At 41.1% G+C, this 18,077-nt stretch overlaps 1 protein-coding gene across 1 annotated transcript; it reads left to right on the top strand.

Moving 5' to 3' along the window:
- The first annotated feature begins 2,052 nt into the window (after positions 1-2,052).
- On the top strand, positions 2,053-17,611 carry thbs4b (thrombospondin 4b). The gene is made up of 22 exons (XM_086188526.1): positions 2,053-2,403; positions 6,133-6,330; positions 7,304-7,554; positions 7,650-7,752; positions 7,884-7,966; positions 8,078-8,129; positions 8,241-8,392; positions 9,746-9,883; positions 10,352-10,429; positions 10,546-10,698; positions 10,805-10,909; positions 10,997-11,104; positions 12,238-12,397; positions 13,132-13,250; positions 13,330-13,382; positions 13,598-13,791; positions 14,737-14,915; positions 15,062-15,110; positions 15,197-15,393; positions 15,500-15,672; positions 15,760-15,899; positions 16,704-17,611. The coding sequence occupies exons 1-22, from the start codon at positions 2,325-2,327 to the stop codon at positions 16,760-16,762; spliced, it is 2,823 nt and encodes a 940-aa protein (XP_086044652.1). The 5' UTR covers positions 2,053-2,324; the 3' UTR covers positions 16,763-17,611.
- Positions 17,612-18,077: the final 466 nt, after the last annotated feature.

Genomic DNA, 18,077 nt, shown 5'->3' with positions numbered 1-18,077 from the left:
GGAATACAAATTTGAGCGGTAAAATTGAGAATTTCACCCTCAGCTAATGCTAAAGCTAGCATTCCCTCATTTGTTTCTACAGCTTGTTGAGATCTGCTACAAATTTTATCTTTAATGTCAATTTGAAACATCTTGACATTTAATTTTTTTGGTCTGAAAGGGATATTTGATGAGTGAATTGGGGTTGTTTGAGATAGTTGTCCGTAGTAAGGGTCTTACCCTTGGTAGATGCGGGTCAGTGTGTCCTCTGTGCAGAGAGCCTGGAGCTGAAGCTCAGCTTTCCAATTAATCTGTGGAGTAATGAGTGTTTGGCATCTGTAGGTACACAAGGAAGTTATATGGATGTTTGGTGAATAAAATACAGTTTTCTGCAGTTCTAAGTCCTCAGCAGTTCACCGCTGAGCAAGAGAACGATTAATGACTACCTCATACAATCCCATAACACTAAATCTGTAATATCACTTGAAGTCAAATGTTGGATTTTAATGCCTAAATTTTATTTGTACTGCAACTGGTGCCAGCTGGATTGATCATTTCCCAAGAAACTTGAAATACTCTTAAGAGAGGGTATATAAAAAAGGTAAATGTACAAGAATTTACTTTGTAGACTAAATAAAACTCTTTTTCTTGGATTACATTGCAAATCGTCCCTCATCCTGTTATTAATGTACCACAGGCTTCCTATTATGAACCTTTAATCATTCTTGTGTCTGACTAGTTTGTCTTGTTTACTTTTTGGTTCAAAGATTTAGAAAATTACTATTCCCTGAGAGCAAACCAACCCACTCTCCCCAAATGCTGAATAAAGTATTTTTCTAGGTCGGCTGCGTATTACTCATTGGTATGTTGTCAGTGTGGTTACAGCAATGCTGTAATCCTTAATGTCTTTCACCAACTAACCATATAAAGAGAAGCTGAGTTACAAGTGCGGAAGATCAGGTTCTCAGGATTCGGTCGTATCGGCATCACTAATAAAAATAGTCAGGAGATGTTGTCAGACACATTTGGGTTTTTTGTTTTTTTTTAATCTTTAAACCAGCTGCAGTGTTCACTGTCTGACCTCATCAGCCACACTATGATGTGACTCAGCCTGGGTCCTCCAGCAGACCGATGTGGTATATCGAGATCCTGGCCACAGCTGCAGACCACGCTTTGAGCTCCGTGGGGCTTTCTCTCATCCAGAACCCAAACTCCTGGGATGGATCACTTTGAAAACCAATCTGTAGGGCAAATATAAGTCCATCCTGTCAGTAAGTACAGTTTCTGGATAGAGGCCATATCAGCTCACACCAAAACACTGGATAAGCAGTGCACAGACCACCAGGGTACCTGTGAAGGATGTACGGAAACTATGACTCATTTAACAGCAATTCATTGATATAGATACTTGTGTTTATCCTTTTAAGTGGCTTGCAGCCTCTGAGACTCTGCTTTTATTGAATTAGGGGTGATTCAACATCATTAATACATATTCGGTATTTCTTCATCCTTAATAGCAGTTATTCATCCATGGAATAAGGCTTGGCTGGCTTAAAAAAAATAAGCTGTAGCAGGAAAAGAGAAAAGGAAAAACAAATATCATTAAGACTTGAGCCTCTTCATTGGTGCCAAATATGGCAAGTAGCAAGTTGCCAGACACGCTGACGACCTGCAGGCCGTGTTAGCCTGCCTGTCTGCTGGTTGGTTAACGTGGCTTTTTAATAGCTCCAGAGAGTGCTCATTTCCTGACTTTGCCCTGGGATGGAGGGAGTGGGGGTGGGATGGGGGTGACAAGGACACATGGGAAGGGTGTCACATCTGATCCCTGGAAGGAAAATGAAAGAATATCCATGTGTTTCAAATGGAGTGTGAAACTATAAACAATAGTTTGATCGCTAGAGGTGCGAATTCCTTTAGTCATTCACCTTATGAATGAATCAAACAAATATCCAGGGTAGTTTATGTTAAAGCAGTGGCCAAGCTGCTGATGTACTGAACATTTGTGAAAGAGTCTGTGGGAAGTGGTAGCAGCCAGTGGGAGCCAATGCAATAGAGTTTCCCCAGGTCACTCCTTCTCTGCATGTGGCCGTCTGAGGAAAGTTTTAAAAGCAGGTTCTGGCCCTGATGCTCCTCCCTCAGCACGACTCCTGTGATCCTCTCTTCACATTCACACCAAATTCACATTGTGAGGAGCTTCTATTAGACTTAATAGGACAGGCATGTCTTACTTTTAACTCTGAAAAGGGAACAGAACTCACCTCTCGCCGCAGACATAACGGAAACTGCAACTGTGTCACACACAGATAAGCCACTACTGCTGATCTCTGACCAGTTGGAAGGACAGAATGGGTGTGTGGACGGTCTTTATACTGGCCTTTCAGATGCTATTAAAACTGAGCTCACACGTGGAAGCTCAGGCTTTGGGTGAGTGATTAAAATTGCTGTTTTTTTTTTTATATAAATTATTAGAATTGTCATAAAGTGTCATACTAGGAATTACAATATTGCTGGCTGTTGCTGGGAAGGCAAAATAATCTTTTTAGGTTTTAATGTGTATTATTTAGATTTTCATACTCAAAAATGTTTCGGTTGTTATTTGAATACTATATTTCTTTGGTTGTAACATAACACTTCATTTTCATTAGCCATCAAAAGACATTGAAATGCTCCAACATTGTTAATACACTTGAATGCATCGTGGATGATACTGTGAAGGGGAATATCATATGCTGACCCAACAAACAAGAGGAATCAGACATGATATGTATCATGACGTGTAAAAGTGCAATATTATAATTATTATTTATTTTGCAAAGATTTCAACTGAAGAGTTTCACCATTTTTTCAGTTGAAGTTAAGTCAACCTCGCTTTTCTTGTCCATCAAAGCAAAATTGTCTTGACGGACTTCTGCCCAGGAGGTTTAGCTTTCTGGCTCATATTAATTTAAAGTAAGTTCCAGCTAGGTCACACACATGGAAGTAATCAGTGATGATGTGGGCGCAGGATTGAACTCAAGTCACACAGAGCCTTCTCTCTCTCTCTCTGTCTCTCTGTCTCTGACCTACACAGTCACACACACATTTTTTTATGAAGGTCAGACATAAACTGGAGCTGTAGACGACGTGTGGAAATATTGGTGTTTACAGCTTCTTACAAATCTTTGTGGTGATTGATGGGACACCTTTCATGAACCCATTAATCCCTGCAATCGTTTGGCAATACATGCCAAATGAAAAGTCCATAAACAAGTCCAGATTAATGGAGTTCATTGTCTATCATTTCTCTAGAAAATGACTCGTATTCACTGTGCTCAAAACAAGTGAGACCAATTTAAAGCCGCAGTAAGTAGGACTTTAGTAACACAAAACAGCCATTCTGTCTCTGTAAGGGTTATTGGTCAGTATTAGTGTTTCAAGGATGGCTTCACGGGTAGAAATGACAACTGAAATTCAAAATTCACTGTCTATTCAGGGAGCAAAGACTCTAAGGGACAGAGCACATCTTACAATGTCACTTACACAACAATATAATCATAATTATCCTATCGTACATCACAAAATAGAACCCCTTTACTTCTCTGATAGCAAAACTCATGACTGATATAAAAATGCGAAATTCACTGTTTCTGTCAACTAAGAACCAAAAGCATTGATATAGTCAAATGGAACCACTGCAGCCTCCATTAATCAAACTACAACAAAGCAAATTCAACTGTGAATTCTTTTTATGTTTTATAGTGATCTAATTAATTATGATAGATTTGGGCTCTAGGGAGCACAAGACACCAGTTTACTCTACAGCTTTCAGCTAGTGCATGAAGCTTGAAAATCAGAGGTTAATCACTGGGTGAAATGAGGCACTTTCTCAGGATCTCTGGTGTAAGACAAGCCTGACCCCCACAAAGCCCCCTGTCCAGAAGACTTATGAAAAGTGCAACCTTGTGCTTTTAAACAATTGTGTGCGTGCATGTATGCGTGTGTGCGAGTGTGCGCGCGTGTGTGTGTGTGTGTGTGTGTGTGTGTGTGTGTGTGTGTATGTGTGTTAACCCTAAAATGTGAAATCTGCATTTAAATGAATATTTTCTCTTTGGATTTTGATCTTTTTGTGACTTTCCAAGTCACAATTGAGTCAAAAATAAGGCACTTTTTTCAGTTATGTCGATGATTTTGAACTATTTAAGATGTCCAAATATCAAAAGCATCTTATTTTTGATAAAATGGTGTTGACAACAGTGTATCAAGGACAATGTGCTCACTTGGTTTTGCCTATAGCTCTCAAACAAATTGTTCTCTTTTCTGATACGAGATTCCATTCACCTTACAGCCCTCCTCTTATGAGGTGTTCCCCAAGGGTCAATTCTTGGCCCAGTGCTTTATATGCTCCCTTTTGGTGAGATAATCTGTAGGCATAAATTATGACACACAACTTTATGTTCTGCTGAACATTTCTCAAGTTATTGCTCATCTCACTCTAGCACCAACACAGCCCTCTGAATGCAGCAATTTTACGGTGCTGTTATGCCTTGTATTAAAGTAAAAATGAATGGAACAGCGGGATATCCTTCCATCGAGAAAAGCCTTCCATACAATTCTTAGCTCTCCTTTCAAAGAAGTTCTGATATAACTGATGCAATAAAAACATCATCCAAAGCCACCATCATTGTTTTGAATGAGCAGTCACTTAATGCTATTGTTATAGTTAAACCCTCAAAGGCTGCTGTTTGGACCAAACCACTGACGGTTCAGACAGGAAATTTGAAGCCTGACTGTATGTTGTCTTGCCTGATCTTGAGTTGTTGTGATCTCATGAAACCAGCTGCTTCACACGGTAAAGTAAAAGTGGCCAAATATGTGGTTTCTTTTCTGGGAGTGGACTGACTTTTTATTTTGAGCTTTGTTTGGACCCACAACTCAGGATGGTTGTGCAATCTTGCTTTGTGGAGCTTAGGAACATTGTAAATGTTAAACATTTTCTGTCTCAAATGGATATTGAGGGAGTCAGCCGTGCTTTTATTCGATCACATCTCTGTGATTATAATACTCTAGCCCAAAGCTATCTCTCGTCTAACATTAAACAAATTTTTGGACAAGAACATAACATATTCATACTTGCAACACTTCACTAGCTACCTGTAGGGTATGGAATTTTAATTCAAAATTTCACCAAATTCCTTTTAAAAGCCTCCCTAAACATACTAATTGCAACCTCGCTGCTGCCTGTGTTCCTCAGATAGGACCCTTACCACTGTTCCTGGTTACTAATAAGAACATTTCTGGTACAGCCGTACTTCTATGGAATGTCCTACTTGTTGATAGTCTTAGCCTTAGTTCAGAAAACAGAATGAACATCAGGTAGAGCATTGAAATACTTCCTCCTATGTTCATACGCAGCTGTTAATGGTGAAGAGAAGCAGAAAAAGGGGGCGTACCTCATGGCCTGCTTAACCTAATAATTAGAGGTCGCAGTGGTTGTCACAGTTGTATCATATAAGTAGATTTGTGCTGAAATACATCACGTGCCAGGGGAAAGAGATGGGACAGTGGCCAGTGGAGAAATCTGAGGACAGATCTCACATGAAGATCATGCCAAGCAATCCGTTTCAAGCATTTGGGAGCAATTTTGTTCCCTCGTGAAGGATGGCCCAGCAGTCTGCTTTTAGGATGCTTATGTATTCATGATGTGTGCACTTGGTGGACTAGAGATTCACCTCACATCCTCTCGTGCCTGCCCAGCTCTCCAGTCACTTTATTAAAGGAGGACTAACCACAAGTGTACAGCTTCTCTGGTCTTTCACTGCCACTAAGCAGCCAGACATTTAAATTCTGCCTTGAAAATGAAAGCTCACATATATTTTATCAACCATTTACCAGAAATTCAGTCACAATGAAAAACACTGTGTAGTCACAGTGCAAATCTCTACCTTCAAATTCCCATCCTCTGAGCCAACTCTGCCTGCCAAGTTTGTGCTGACTGATTGACACGGCGTCTCACAAGAGCAACATACACCACACCAACATCATCATCATCTTTTTTCTCGACTCAGGATGTGTTTACTCGGGATCTGAGTGAGGCTGCAGGTTGTAAATATTCACTTCTCAGCATCTATTACTCATGTGCTTTACCGCCTCTTCCCTTCTCATCCCTGTCAACAGTCTATGATCTGCTCACCTCGCCTGATTGCCTGCCAGACCTGCTTCAGGGGGGTCTGGCTGAGCAAGGGGTGAACGAGGCTTTCATCCTCACCTCCTTCAAGTTGAGGCCCAAGACTGGAACTACTGTGTTTGGCCTTTACAACCCCAGGGACAACAGCAAATACTTGGAGTTCACTGTGATGGGGTCGCACAACAGAGGTATGAATGAGCCATTTTTACAGTTTAAAGTTGCATACATCATTAATTTTATATTCTGTTATTATACAACAGAAAAATCAATTAATCAACATTGCTGATATTGACTTGAGAGAGGGAAAAACATGAACTGAATGCTACTGTAATCTCTACTGCTCGTCGCTCTGCTTCCCTGATCAGTTGTGGTGGCTGTTGCCTCCTGTGGCAGCCATATTGGATTTTAATTGAGACACATCTACAAATTTTCACCTTCTTAACATAATTGCCTAAGTTTTTTTTTGACAAAGATTTTTTTTTTTGCCTAAATCAACTCCTTATGATGTTTAGTCTCCTGTTTTTTTTGTGTGTGTTTTCTGAAAAACCTGAAAAAAATGACTTAGGCGATTATTTTAAGAAGGTGATGAAATATTTCCTCTATGTCTTGATGAATTTGCTTCATATTTCAACAAAACAGGGTGTTTCGAATTCAGAAATCTACATTCCTGCAGATGGTTTAATTTCGTTTAGTTTTTGGTTGCTCCTGCTAACCTCCTCTGCCGGTCACATTGGATTTTTTTAATTTCATTTTAATCATCTCTTCGTATCTCTCGTGCCCTAATGGATTTTGCACACCATGACAATTTCTTTTTTTACGAGAGAGTGGGGAGGCATGATTAGATAAATAACCCTTTGTGATATCAAGCTATATTGTGAAGGTTTTCAGATGTCTGCCTCTCAAAACGTTAGTCTACACCACTATAACAGAGAAGAGTGCAATTTAGGTGTTAGTGCTCACAGCTGAAGGACCATGCACTGCTGTGAACACAAAAAAATGAAATTGCATTAAGGGCAGAAAATAAAACCAAAAAATCAGGTTTATATGATTCCACTCAAGGCAGTTATATAGTGTTTTTCTTAGTGCCAATGCTTCCTATTCACCTTTTTCATCTCTCTGTCTCTCTTTTTTCCTGCCGTCCTTGGTCCTATCCCCCCATAGCTGTGCTGCGTTACCTGCGGAGTGACAAGAGGATGAGCTCAGTAACCTTCAACAATCTGGTGCTGGCAGACGGCCAAATCCACAAACTGTTGTTCCACCTGAGGGGGCTGCAGCAGCAGGGGCCAGGCAAGGTGGAGCTGCATCTGGACTGCAGGCTGGTGGAGACAGTCAGGGATCTCCCTGCTGCCTTCCAGGGTTTGCCAGCAGGCTACGGTATGGTGGAGCTTAAGACCATGCCAACCAAAGAGCAGGTGACTCATCACATTCTGTATTTCCATACAATAATGCATACTTTTCTGTTGAGTAGTTTTACAGATGGCTGAATTGTGAAATTCCGTTCCAACAGGAGAGTTTAGACGAACTCAAGCTGGTGGTTGGAGATTCCTTTGAGAATGTTGCTTCATTACAAGACTGCCATTTCCAACAAAGAGACTCTGTCCAAACACTGGGTGAGATTCTTTCTGTGGAAGTCAGACAACCAAATATTTCCCAGGAAAACAATCAGAGCCGTAGGAAAAAATGAGTTGACAGCTAAGAGAACCCCCCTCCGCAGTTTAAATAAACAGCCCTGTTCTCTTAGGGGTCAACACGAAGCAGCTGTCCAATCAAATGATGGAGTTAACAAAGGTGATAAATGAGCTGAAGGACGTCCTCATTCAGCAGGTAACTACCTTCAACAATTCCTCTGAGCCACTTAAACCCTGCCTGCTGACCCCTGATCTGCCTAACACCTTGCCACACTATATAAACTTGTTTATGTTTGACCCTTTCCAGGTCAAAGAGACCTCATTTCTCAGAAACACCATCTCAGAGTGTCAGGCGTGTGGTAAGATAATTGCCAGTAACAGTCACGTCACCGGTGCCCACGTTTTTATTGTTGTACAAAACAAACTAAGTCAGTTGAGTAAATTTTTTTTGTCTCTTTGGTCATTTAAAGGTCTGGGTGGAACTGAAGTGGTGAAACCAAGGTGTGGTCCAGGTGTCTGTTTCCGTGATGACATGTGTACAGAGACAGCAGATGGAGTCGAGTGTGGACCCTGCCCGGATGGATACACTGGAGATGGTTTCAACTGTGATGACGTGGATGAGGTTAGTTTTAGTTTGTGTGTGTGTGTGTGTGTGTGTGTGAGATCAGTGTGTGATCCACACGTGTTTTCGAGATCTATGTATGTACTTGTATTCCAAGCAACTCATCAACTTTTTGAAAAATTTGCTGATTTCTCTTCTAACAGATGTTGTGCAAATGTGATGACTTCACACTGAACTGGACAACCATTGACTACCATTCTTTGCACTACTGCAAACATCAGATAGAGCTGACGTGAGGTCAAACGTGAACCAATTTACGCTATCTTATAATATCCACCCTGATGAAACATATGGAGCATCTGTGCGGCAAAGCATGAAACTTGACACAGCCGGCCACACATCTGGCATTTAAGCATACAGTCTGTGTGTAAAAGAAGTGTAAACTCATTATATTCTGTCTACTTATAACAAATCCCATGTATTATTTATTTTTGTGCCAAAAGGTAGATACATAGTACCTTGATGGAGGATGATGTTTAAAATGTAGCATTTTTTCCCCCAATTATCATCATTCCCAATTGCCAGTGAGACAGTTGTTATAAACTTTTCTTTTTTTTTTCTTTTAAAAAGAAAAAGGTGTTTGTGTGTGTGTGTGTGTGTGGGGGGGGGGGATGTTAATTTTGAATCATTTTGAAATCATTCAAAGTGAACTCAGCAGAGAGGTGACAGGAAATGATTTGAAGTTGGGGGAATGACATGCAAGTAACGTCCACAGCCAAGAATCAAAGTGGTTATAATCACAGATACAGTACATGTGCATCTTAAACGGAAGGTCTGCCAATTAACCTCACACACTCTAATGTTCAGTGCTGTATGGATTAAAAAATCCTATTTGGACTCATGTCTGTGGGGAGGTTATTTTCTCTGTGTTGAGTTCTGAGTGAGGTAACATAGGACTTTAAATACCATTTGGATTTTAGAACAGCGTTTTACCAGGCACCAAAAGGTTTATTATAAAATTTGACAGAATGGCTTTTTGATGCGTTAGAAACACAATCCAATGGGATTTTTTAAATGGAACACAAAGTCTAAAGACACGTAACAGAAGCAAATACAGTATGTCATCGTAAGGTTCAGGAGCTAAAGCTACAAGTTAAAGTAGTTTAGTTGGTAGTTGACTGCTGTCCGTGGTGGTCCTCACAAGAACAGAAGTACAAGGATGTGTATGTGTGTCTGCCTGTCTGTCTTTTCGTGTTTGTAGTGACTGACCCCTTTTCTACTAACGAACCCTTCAGCATTCTCTCTTTTGCATGAGCAAAAGTGTCATCAAACCTGAAAGCTTTTGGGGAGAAGCCCCGTGAGAACCACATACATTTTGCAACTTCAACAGAGTTGGTGTCCTCCTTTCTGCAGTGTCAGTTTAACCCCTGCTTCCCTGGAGTGAAGTGTGTCAACACAGCCCCGGGCTTCCGCTGTGAAGCCTGCCCACTGGGCTTCACCGGGCTGCCAGTGGAGGGTGTTGGAATCTTGTTCGCTCAGACCAACAAACAGGTAGAACCATGGTTTCACTTCTTTATGGGCTACAAAAAGTTTTGCAAGCTCAAGCTCTTGGACATGGAAGCTGGGCAGTCTTACAGAAAATATGAGAATCAATGACTGCATTGTGTGGTGATGGCTCAGAATGGGTTAGAATGTAAAAATGTGGAATTCGATAAAGACGTCAGTGGATAGCAATGACATCAGGTTCACTAAACTTAAAGAAAACATCAACTATCCAGGAATTTCGTGTGCCCGCCACAAAAGGATCCTACTGACATTGTTTCCATGCTGTTGCCATTTAATTTTAACAGATGTTGTACCAGCGCCACATGATGTGGTGTTAGAGGTCATTTTGGTGGGTATTTCACATGTTTCAGTGAGATCGGGTTGCCCTGGAGGGAAGGTGACAAGTTGAAGTGCAACAAAAGTTAATGTTGGATGATTTCACACTTTAAATTTGACTCATATGAAACATTTCAGGTCTGTGATGACATTGACGAATGCAAAGGACCCAACAACGGAGGCTGCGCTGCGAACTCAATCTGTCACAACTCTGTGGTAAGTTAGCAAATTATTTGACCGCGGCACACGTACAAGTAGGGCATCTTATTCCATCGATGTGATGACTTTCCAATTCCAGTCCAAAGAAACCAGATGTCCTCATTCCCCCACAGGGCTCTTACAACTGTGGCAACTGTAAAACAGGCTTTACAGGAGATCAGCTGAAGGGCTGTAAACCAGAGATCAGCTGTGGTAACAGTCTGACCAACCCTTGTGATATCAACGCCCAGTGTATCGTAGAGAGGGATGGCTCTGTCTCCTGTCAGGTAGGGCTCCACATCTCTCACACAGCCTTAAACAGTACAATACTGTACATAAGCACAACTCACACATGCTGTCAGAGCTCCTGAAGACTTTCATTTATCTTGTCAGTGTGGAATCGGCTGGGCCGGTAATGGATACCTGTGCGGGAAGGATACTGACATTGATGGATATCCAGATGAGAAACTCAAGTGCAAGGACATTAGCTGTAGAAAGGTAACAAAGACAAAAGTTGTCAGCAATTGTAACTTTCCAGGGATAACCAGGCATTTTTCATGACTGTGTTTTAATGTCTCTTCACAGGATAACTGCGTCTATGTCCCTAATTCGGGTCAAGAGGATGCTGACAGGGACGGTCAGGGAGACGCCTGTGATCCTGACGCAGATGGTGATGGTATTCCAAATGAGCAGGTTGTTGGAAGTCTTTTAACAATTGCATGCAATTAATTATTTCATTTATGAGCTGTTTTGTGTATTGAGTATTTGTTTGATTTTTCCATTACTTGATCAGTCTAAAAAGGCCAGAGAAAAGGGACAAAAAAAAAACTCATTATAATGTCACTTAAGGTCAATGTGACACCCGTGATTGTTTGTTTCATTGAACAAAATGTTCAAAAAGAGGTTAGCTTCCTTTTTTCTACATTCAAATAAGAGGTTCATCATTTTGAGAAAGTCGTCTTTCGTCAAGTTAGCTGACTAAATAGTCTTGATTTTTTTGTTTGTTTGCCATAAACCTAGCTAGCTTAGCGTTTCTTTCTTTAGCGTAGCTTAACCTAACACAAAGTTGTAAAACTTGAGGTTTTGGGAACTTGGAAGCATGAGGCAGTAACCAATGTGAACCCCGTTGCAATTTTGCTTGACACAATGATAGCTAGTGAACAAGGATGAAGCTTCTTCACTTAGCAACATTAGCTCTCTTAGCTGCTTACTTGCTTGGGATGGCTACTTTATGTGATGTTGTGTAAATGGAGCATGCAGAGGTACAGGAAGGTCAAGGTGGAGTGCTTCATTAAATGTGAAATGAGGCATATAATAAATATTGGCAAATTGACCCACAGTTGTACTGCATGTTGAGAGATTTATTTGTGTCTGCTACTGATTATGCTTTATAGATAGACAAAATTGGCCCGTAACTGGAGGAAAACTACCTACCTGTAAAAAACAACAAAAAAAAAAAACTGCAAACAGGCACCTTTAGAGCTCATTAGTTAACCAGTTTTATGTCCTTTGTTGAATCTGCACAAAAAGGGAAAGTGTAAACACAACAATTTGTGGAAGTCACTGAGACTGCAAATATAACCTACATGAAACAGTTGTGCACATTAAACAAACCAGATGCTAATTACTGAGCTTTAGAGGTGTTGGTGGGCAGATTTCTGTTGGATCAACTAGTCAACATTTCTGCTGTGAAGCACGTACTTTTTGTGGACAATCGCTTCTCAACATCAACATATAGGACCACACACAAGCTCACAGCCTGACCCTGGCACACACTCTCATTAACACTCATGCTGTGAGTGGAACCTTTGTGTCGTCTGTCTCAGGACAACTGCTGGTTAAAGCCCAACGTGGACCAGAGGAACAGCGATAAGGACAGCCACGGTGACGCCTGTGATAACTGTCGCCTGGTGGAAAACCCCGACCAGAGGGACACTGACGGCGATGGTAAAGGGGACGAGTGCGATGACGACATGGATGGAGATGGTATGGAGAGGAATTACATCACTAACACTGACGTTCATGTTATATAACTAGCATCACTAAAGGCACACTCTGTTTCAACTAATGATGCTGTTGCTTTCTTTCACATTTCTACCATATTCTGACGTCAAATTATAGAAGAATGGCTCTCATATAGTCAGGTTTGACAGTCTCTCCAAATCATGTAGAAACACATCACTCCGTTGGATGTTTGTATAAGCCAGCGGATAAAAAAAAAAAGTCAGCAGAGCCCAGGCTTTGATCATTGAACAGCATGATGATTACACCTTAAATCCCCCCCACAGGAGAGAAGATAGTTTTGCTGTACTGCTACTCCTTGACCTTTATGCATTTATAGAGCTGATGCTGCCTCCCTGCCATGAGTTACAAAAAGAAAGCATCCATCCACTTACATTGCTGGTGCAACAGTGTGTCCCAGTGGTGAAATGATGAACAACATGCTGTAAAATGATCCGGCTGATCTCAAAACAGATGCAATCCTAAATTTTGTCTTTCTGACTTTCATTCATTTAACACACTGGCTTAATAATCATATTTCAATGTTAATATGTAAAGAAATACTTACAATGTTACTTTAGGCTAAATAAGATTGTTAAGAATGAAATACTACAAGGACTTAAAATTCAATTTCAGCACAACATGTCTACCCAGCGTTAAAAGGAAGCTCGCTTGCTTAATCAAACTCTAACCATGTTGTCTGGGTAATCGGGGGGCAGGCCTGAAGAACTTCCTGGACAACTGCCAGCGTGTCAAGAACAGAGACCAGCTGGACCGAGATGGAGACGGGGTGGGAGACGCCTGCGACAGCTGCCCCGACATCCCCAACCCAAACCAGGTCAGTCACTGTCAGAGAGACAGATGGATGTGTGTCGTTAGAACATGTTTTTTTAGCAACCTCCTTGCTTTCCCTTCAGTCTGACGTTGACAACGACCTGGTCGGAGACTCCTGTGACACAAACCAAGACAGGTACTGATGCCGCCTCTGTGCTCTATTCAATCAATCAACCAGTCCTGGATTTCCAGACAAAACAAACAAAACTCCTTGTTAAGAAAATATATGTTTTGGACATGCAATTTAAGCAAATTAACTTAATTCTGTTAGAACACACCATAAAACTACAAAAGGAAATTTGTAGTTCTGTATCTCTTTCACATCATGGGATGATGTCACTTCCCCTGCAGTGATGGCGACGGTCACCAAGATACCAAGGATAATTGCCCATTCGTGATCAATAGCTCCCAGCTGGATTCTGACAAAGACGGGGTGGGCGATGAGTGCGATGATGACGATGATAATGACGGAATCCCGGACATAATTCCACCTGGACCAGATAATTGTCGCCTGGTTCCAAACCCTGACCAGACTGATGACAACAGTGAGTACCAGGACTCACACATGTACTGTAAATAATACCGCTGATCCCCTGAGCTGCACATTATAAATGTTCCTGAACTCAGCGTAAAATGCAATGGATGAACCGAGTGTTACGTGCAGTTTGATCCCAATTTCACACCCACACAGATCAAGCGAAATAACCTTGAAGTGGCAATTTGCAGGAGATTTAAAAGCACCGTTTTTGTGTCTTTACTCATTTGGCAAATTTGTGACTCATCGTGACATTAGTAGATTGAAAATGTGCTCAGGGGGACAGCTAGACCTGACGGAGAGTTCAGTGACGCGGTGCAAAGAGAGACCATGAGGCTTTTTAGACCTGTACATTCAACAGTATCCTTATAATGTTTGATTTTATGTGTTCTTCTGAGACCATGATGAAGAAACTGAGGAATTTTCTTTGTTTATGCTCAACAGTTTGGTGTTGTCAGAAGGTTGTTCACCTTATTGGAGATAAAACCAAAATCAAATCAAATTGATGTGCAGTCAAATGCCATTTGTACAATGACACTATGTTTGCTGCAATTGGGATATTTTACATTCCTGCATTGAAGCTCTGTGGTATAGTTTGATTTAGAGGCATTTAGAGTTTAAAAATATATATTTTGAGGTGACCAAATGTGAGGCAATGCTTTAAATTCATTTGTGGCCTCATGATATACCTCGTTCCTTCAATTTAATTATATTTCTGCAAAGTGATAATAAGACAACCTGTTTCAATTTGAGGAAACATTTAGCCTCAAACTAACTAAACTGAGGGAACAAGATATATCTCGTTGCCACTAATTTATTAAACTGAGGGAACTAGTTGTGAGGGCTCCCCACAAATTTCCTAATCATGACAAGACAGCAAACATTGTGATTGTTTTTAAATGAACGCACGAGAGACAAGGGTGAGACAACTTCAACATCCTCTCTTGTCCCTCAGATGATGGAATTGGGGACGTGTGTGAGTCGGACTTTGACCAGGACGAAGTGATTGACAGGATTGATAATTGTCCTGAGAATGCTGAGGTGACCTTGACTGACTTCAGGGCCTATCAGACGGTGGTGCTGGACCCTGAAGGCGATGCTCAGATTGACCCCAACTGGGTTGTTTTGAACCAGGTGAGACAACACTGGCCTCAGGTTTGTTATGTATGCAGGTTACAAATTTGTGAGTGTACGCTTCATTTACCCTCTCTCTCTTTCTCTCTCTCTCTCTCTCTCTCTCTCACACACACACACACACACACACACACACACACACACAGGGAATGGAGATAATTCAGACCATGAATAGTGACCCAGGACTTGCTGTTGGTGAGACAATTTTCCTCTTTTGAGTTGATTTCTGAAATAAAAAAAAAAAATCTAATTTACTAGAATTCTGTGCTCTCTGTTGTCAGGTTACACGGCTTTCAGTGGCGTGGACTTTGAGGGAACGTTTCATGTGAATACAGTGACTGACGATGACTACGCCGGCTTCATCTTTGGGTACCAAGACTCATCCTCCTTTTATGTGGTTATGTGGAAGCAGACTGAACAGACCTACTGGCAGGCGACACCGTTCAGAGCTGTGGCTGAACCCGGCATCCAGCTGAAGGTGAATAAGCAATAACAAACGCCCTGAAGCAGATTCATACTATTTTTAACCAGTGCTATTGTTGTCATCTCTCAACTCTCTGTTCCACTCTGTCTTGGTTTGTCAGGCTGTGAAATCACGATCAGGCCCTGGAGAGCATCTGAGAAACTCACTGTGGCACACCGGAGACACCCAAGACCAGGTCCGTCTGCTGTGGAAGGATCCAAGAAATGTTGGGTGGAAGGACAAGGTGTCCTACCGTTGGTATCTGCAGCACCGCCCACAGGTTGGATACATCAGGTACCACATCTCCCTGCGTCCCTTCATTTGTGTTTTATTTCAGGTCATCGGATAAAATGATCAAATCTTTTCTTATGCTCTGATCAGGGCTCGATTTTACGAGGGCACTGAGCTGGTCGCAGACTCTGGCGTGACTATTGACACAACCATGAGAGGAGGACGTCTGGGCGTGTTCTGTTTCTCACAAGAGAACATCATCTGGTCCAATTTGAAATACCGTTGCAATGGTAAGGAGAAGTGTCTGAAACCAGTGTGTTCTTACTACATATTTCTGTCTGGTAGGTTGAACATGGTCTTTGGTAGATAAAGTTTTAACTGGTCAAAACACAGTTGCTATCTTGTGGCTTTTGTCTGCAGGCAGAAAGGGTTTATTCTGCATTCAATCAATAACTTGCCATCAGAGTCAGACAAGAAGATATGTACCTTTCTCTACTCTGAGCGAACATTAAGTAGCTGAGACCCAAAACTGAGCGCTTGCTAGCTTGGCATAATGAATGGTAGTGGATGAGCAGGTTAGCATAACTCAACCCTGTAAGTCTTCGTCTGGTTCACATGGATAAGGTTTGGAATTTTGTTTTTCCAGCCATGAGTAGTAGCAGCAGTCGCTCTTCAAACGTTTGGTGTTGCCGGTTAAAGTTTTGAGTTATAGTCCAATTAGGGACGTAGCTCCAGCTGTGCATGTATTGGATTCTAAAATTGAGTCTAAACTCTCTCAGTTTTTAAACTTTATAGCAAAAAACTTAAAAGCTGGTAAAGCAGGCAATGCATGCTGCTAACCTGCCCCTCCAGTACCTTTCATTGTGCTAAGCTAACTAGCGGGCAGCCAGTCTTTGTGGGTCTGAGCTCTCTGATGCAGTACAGCGGAGAAAGAAGTGTCCATCTTTCTATCAGGCTTTTGAAAACATGACAGACAAGAATATTCTGCTAAAAGTTTGTGCACTCCTCCACAATAGATCTACCAGTAAATCTAGTTTACTCACACTGGTTTCAAAGTTTGAGTTGGTTGATTCTTCCTCCCATTTCCTCCACAGACACCATCCCTGAGGACTTCCAGGAGTTCAGCACTCAGCATGGCGTCGACTCGCTCTAATGTCCAACTAAAATCTGACACCATGGATGTGGAGCTCCATGAAAAAAAAAAAGATAAAAAGAAAAGCCTCTGTGTGCAGAGATGTGTGTGTGTGTGTGTGTGTGTGTGTGTGTGTGTGTGTGTGTGTGTGTGTGTGTGTGTGTGTGGGTGTGTGGGTGTGTGAGATTGAAATTGTGGGAGCGGGTATGTTTCTATGTGTTTGTGTTGTCGTGTACAGTTTCTGTGCATATATGACCACCATCTTTGTACTGTATGTGAATAATATCATGTCAGTTTTTCCATTTCACAAACATGCCATCCTGTTTGAACATCTCAGAATGAACCCAGCTTGTTCTGTTAAAACATGATACAGGAAAGGCTGGAATTATACAGAAAAACTTTATAAAACATAATGCAGCACAACATGGCTCATTATGGACATTTTACAGACAATCAGTGCATCATTTATATTTAAGCATAGATAGACCAAGTTTGCTTTATTGCTTTTCAATTTTTTTTTACATGTTTTCAAATAATAAATCAGTCAACAGTATATTGCTCCTAAATTGCAGGTTCTGTGTATCATTATAATCATATAGATGTGATCAGAAGGAGGTTGTGTTGTTTTCGTTTGTTTTTTTTTTTACCCCAGGTTTTGAGTATCTTGTTTTAACTTAAAGCTCATTGTATCTTTCTATCTCCAATCATTTGGAGCTCGAGGTTTCAATCATTTCATTTATATGCTGTTTTAAACTTGGCTGAAATAAAGGCCTTTACAGTTTACCAAAAGATTCAAGTTGATTATCCATTATTATGTATGGATAATAATAAATGTCATTATCAGGAATAATTGCCATTTGCTTCCGCCCTTTTCACGATTAAATGTTTTTCTTATGTAATCCAAAATTCACTTGAAGTTATTCTCCTACTTCATAGGGTATTTGATGCATTTTCAGGAAATACTTAAGAACACTGACTCTTTTTCATGGCATGTTATGACACACACATTTGTTCTTATGCAATAGGACAACAGCCCTTCATTTTGTCTTTAAGGCAGGAAGTAAAGCCTGGTGTCTTTTTGTATCTCCTTGCTCCTGTCATCTATTGTACATCTGTTGTACCACTAAAGTCTGGGTGACTGACTTTTAAAAGAAGTAGGTAACAGCAGATGTCAGAGGCGAGGAATTACAATACACAAAAGGCTTTGCTTCCTGTCAATAAGAATGAATTCAAAAAGAAGACTGAACAAAAATAAGGCCTAAATGGATAGGGACAACTTTGTGCATGAGAGCATTTTAAGAATGAAGTCCGATGTTACGTGATTAGCTAGTTGGAG

The sequence above is a fragment of the Aulostomus chinensis genome, chromosome 19 (genome assembly GCF_037954235.1).
Source record: "Aulostomus chinensis isolate RoL2024-O1b breed Wild chromosome 19, RoL_Achi_v1.0, whole genome shotgun sequence".
In the NCBI taxonomy this organism is placed as follows: Eukaryota; Metazoa; Chordata; class Actinopteri; order Syngnathiformes; family Aulostomidae; genus Aulostomus; species Aulostomus chinensis.
The sequence above is the reverse complement of the archived record's forward strand: the minus strand, read 5'-3'. Positions and strand labels throughout refer to the sequence as shown.

Bases quoted from the DNA above. Each gene is read 5' to 3' on its own strand.
- thbs4b (XM_086188526.1), top strand. From the start codon at position 2,325: ATGGGTGTGTGGACGGTCTTTATACTGGCCTTTCAGATGCTATTAAAA. The intron at 13,792-14,736 runs GTGAGTACCAGG...CTTGTCCCTCAG, and splicing joins TGACCAGACTGATGACAACA to ATGATGGAATTGGGGACGTG. The intron at 15,900-16,703 runs GTAAGGAGAAGT...TTTCCTCCACAG, and splicing joins TTTGAAATACCGTTGCAATG to ACACCATCCCTGAGGACTTC.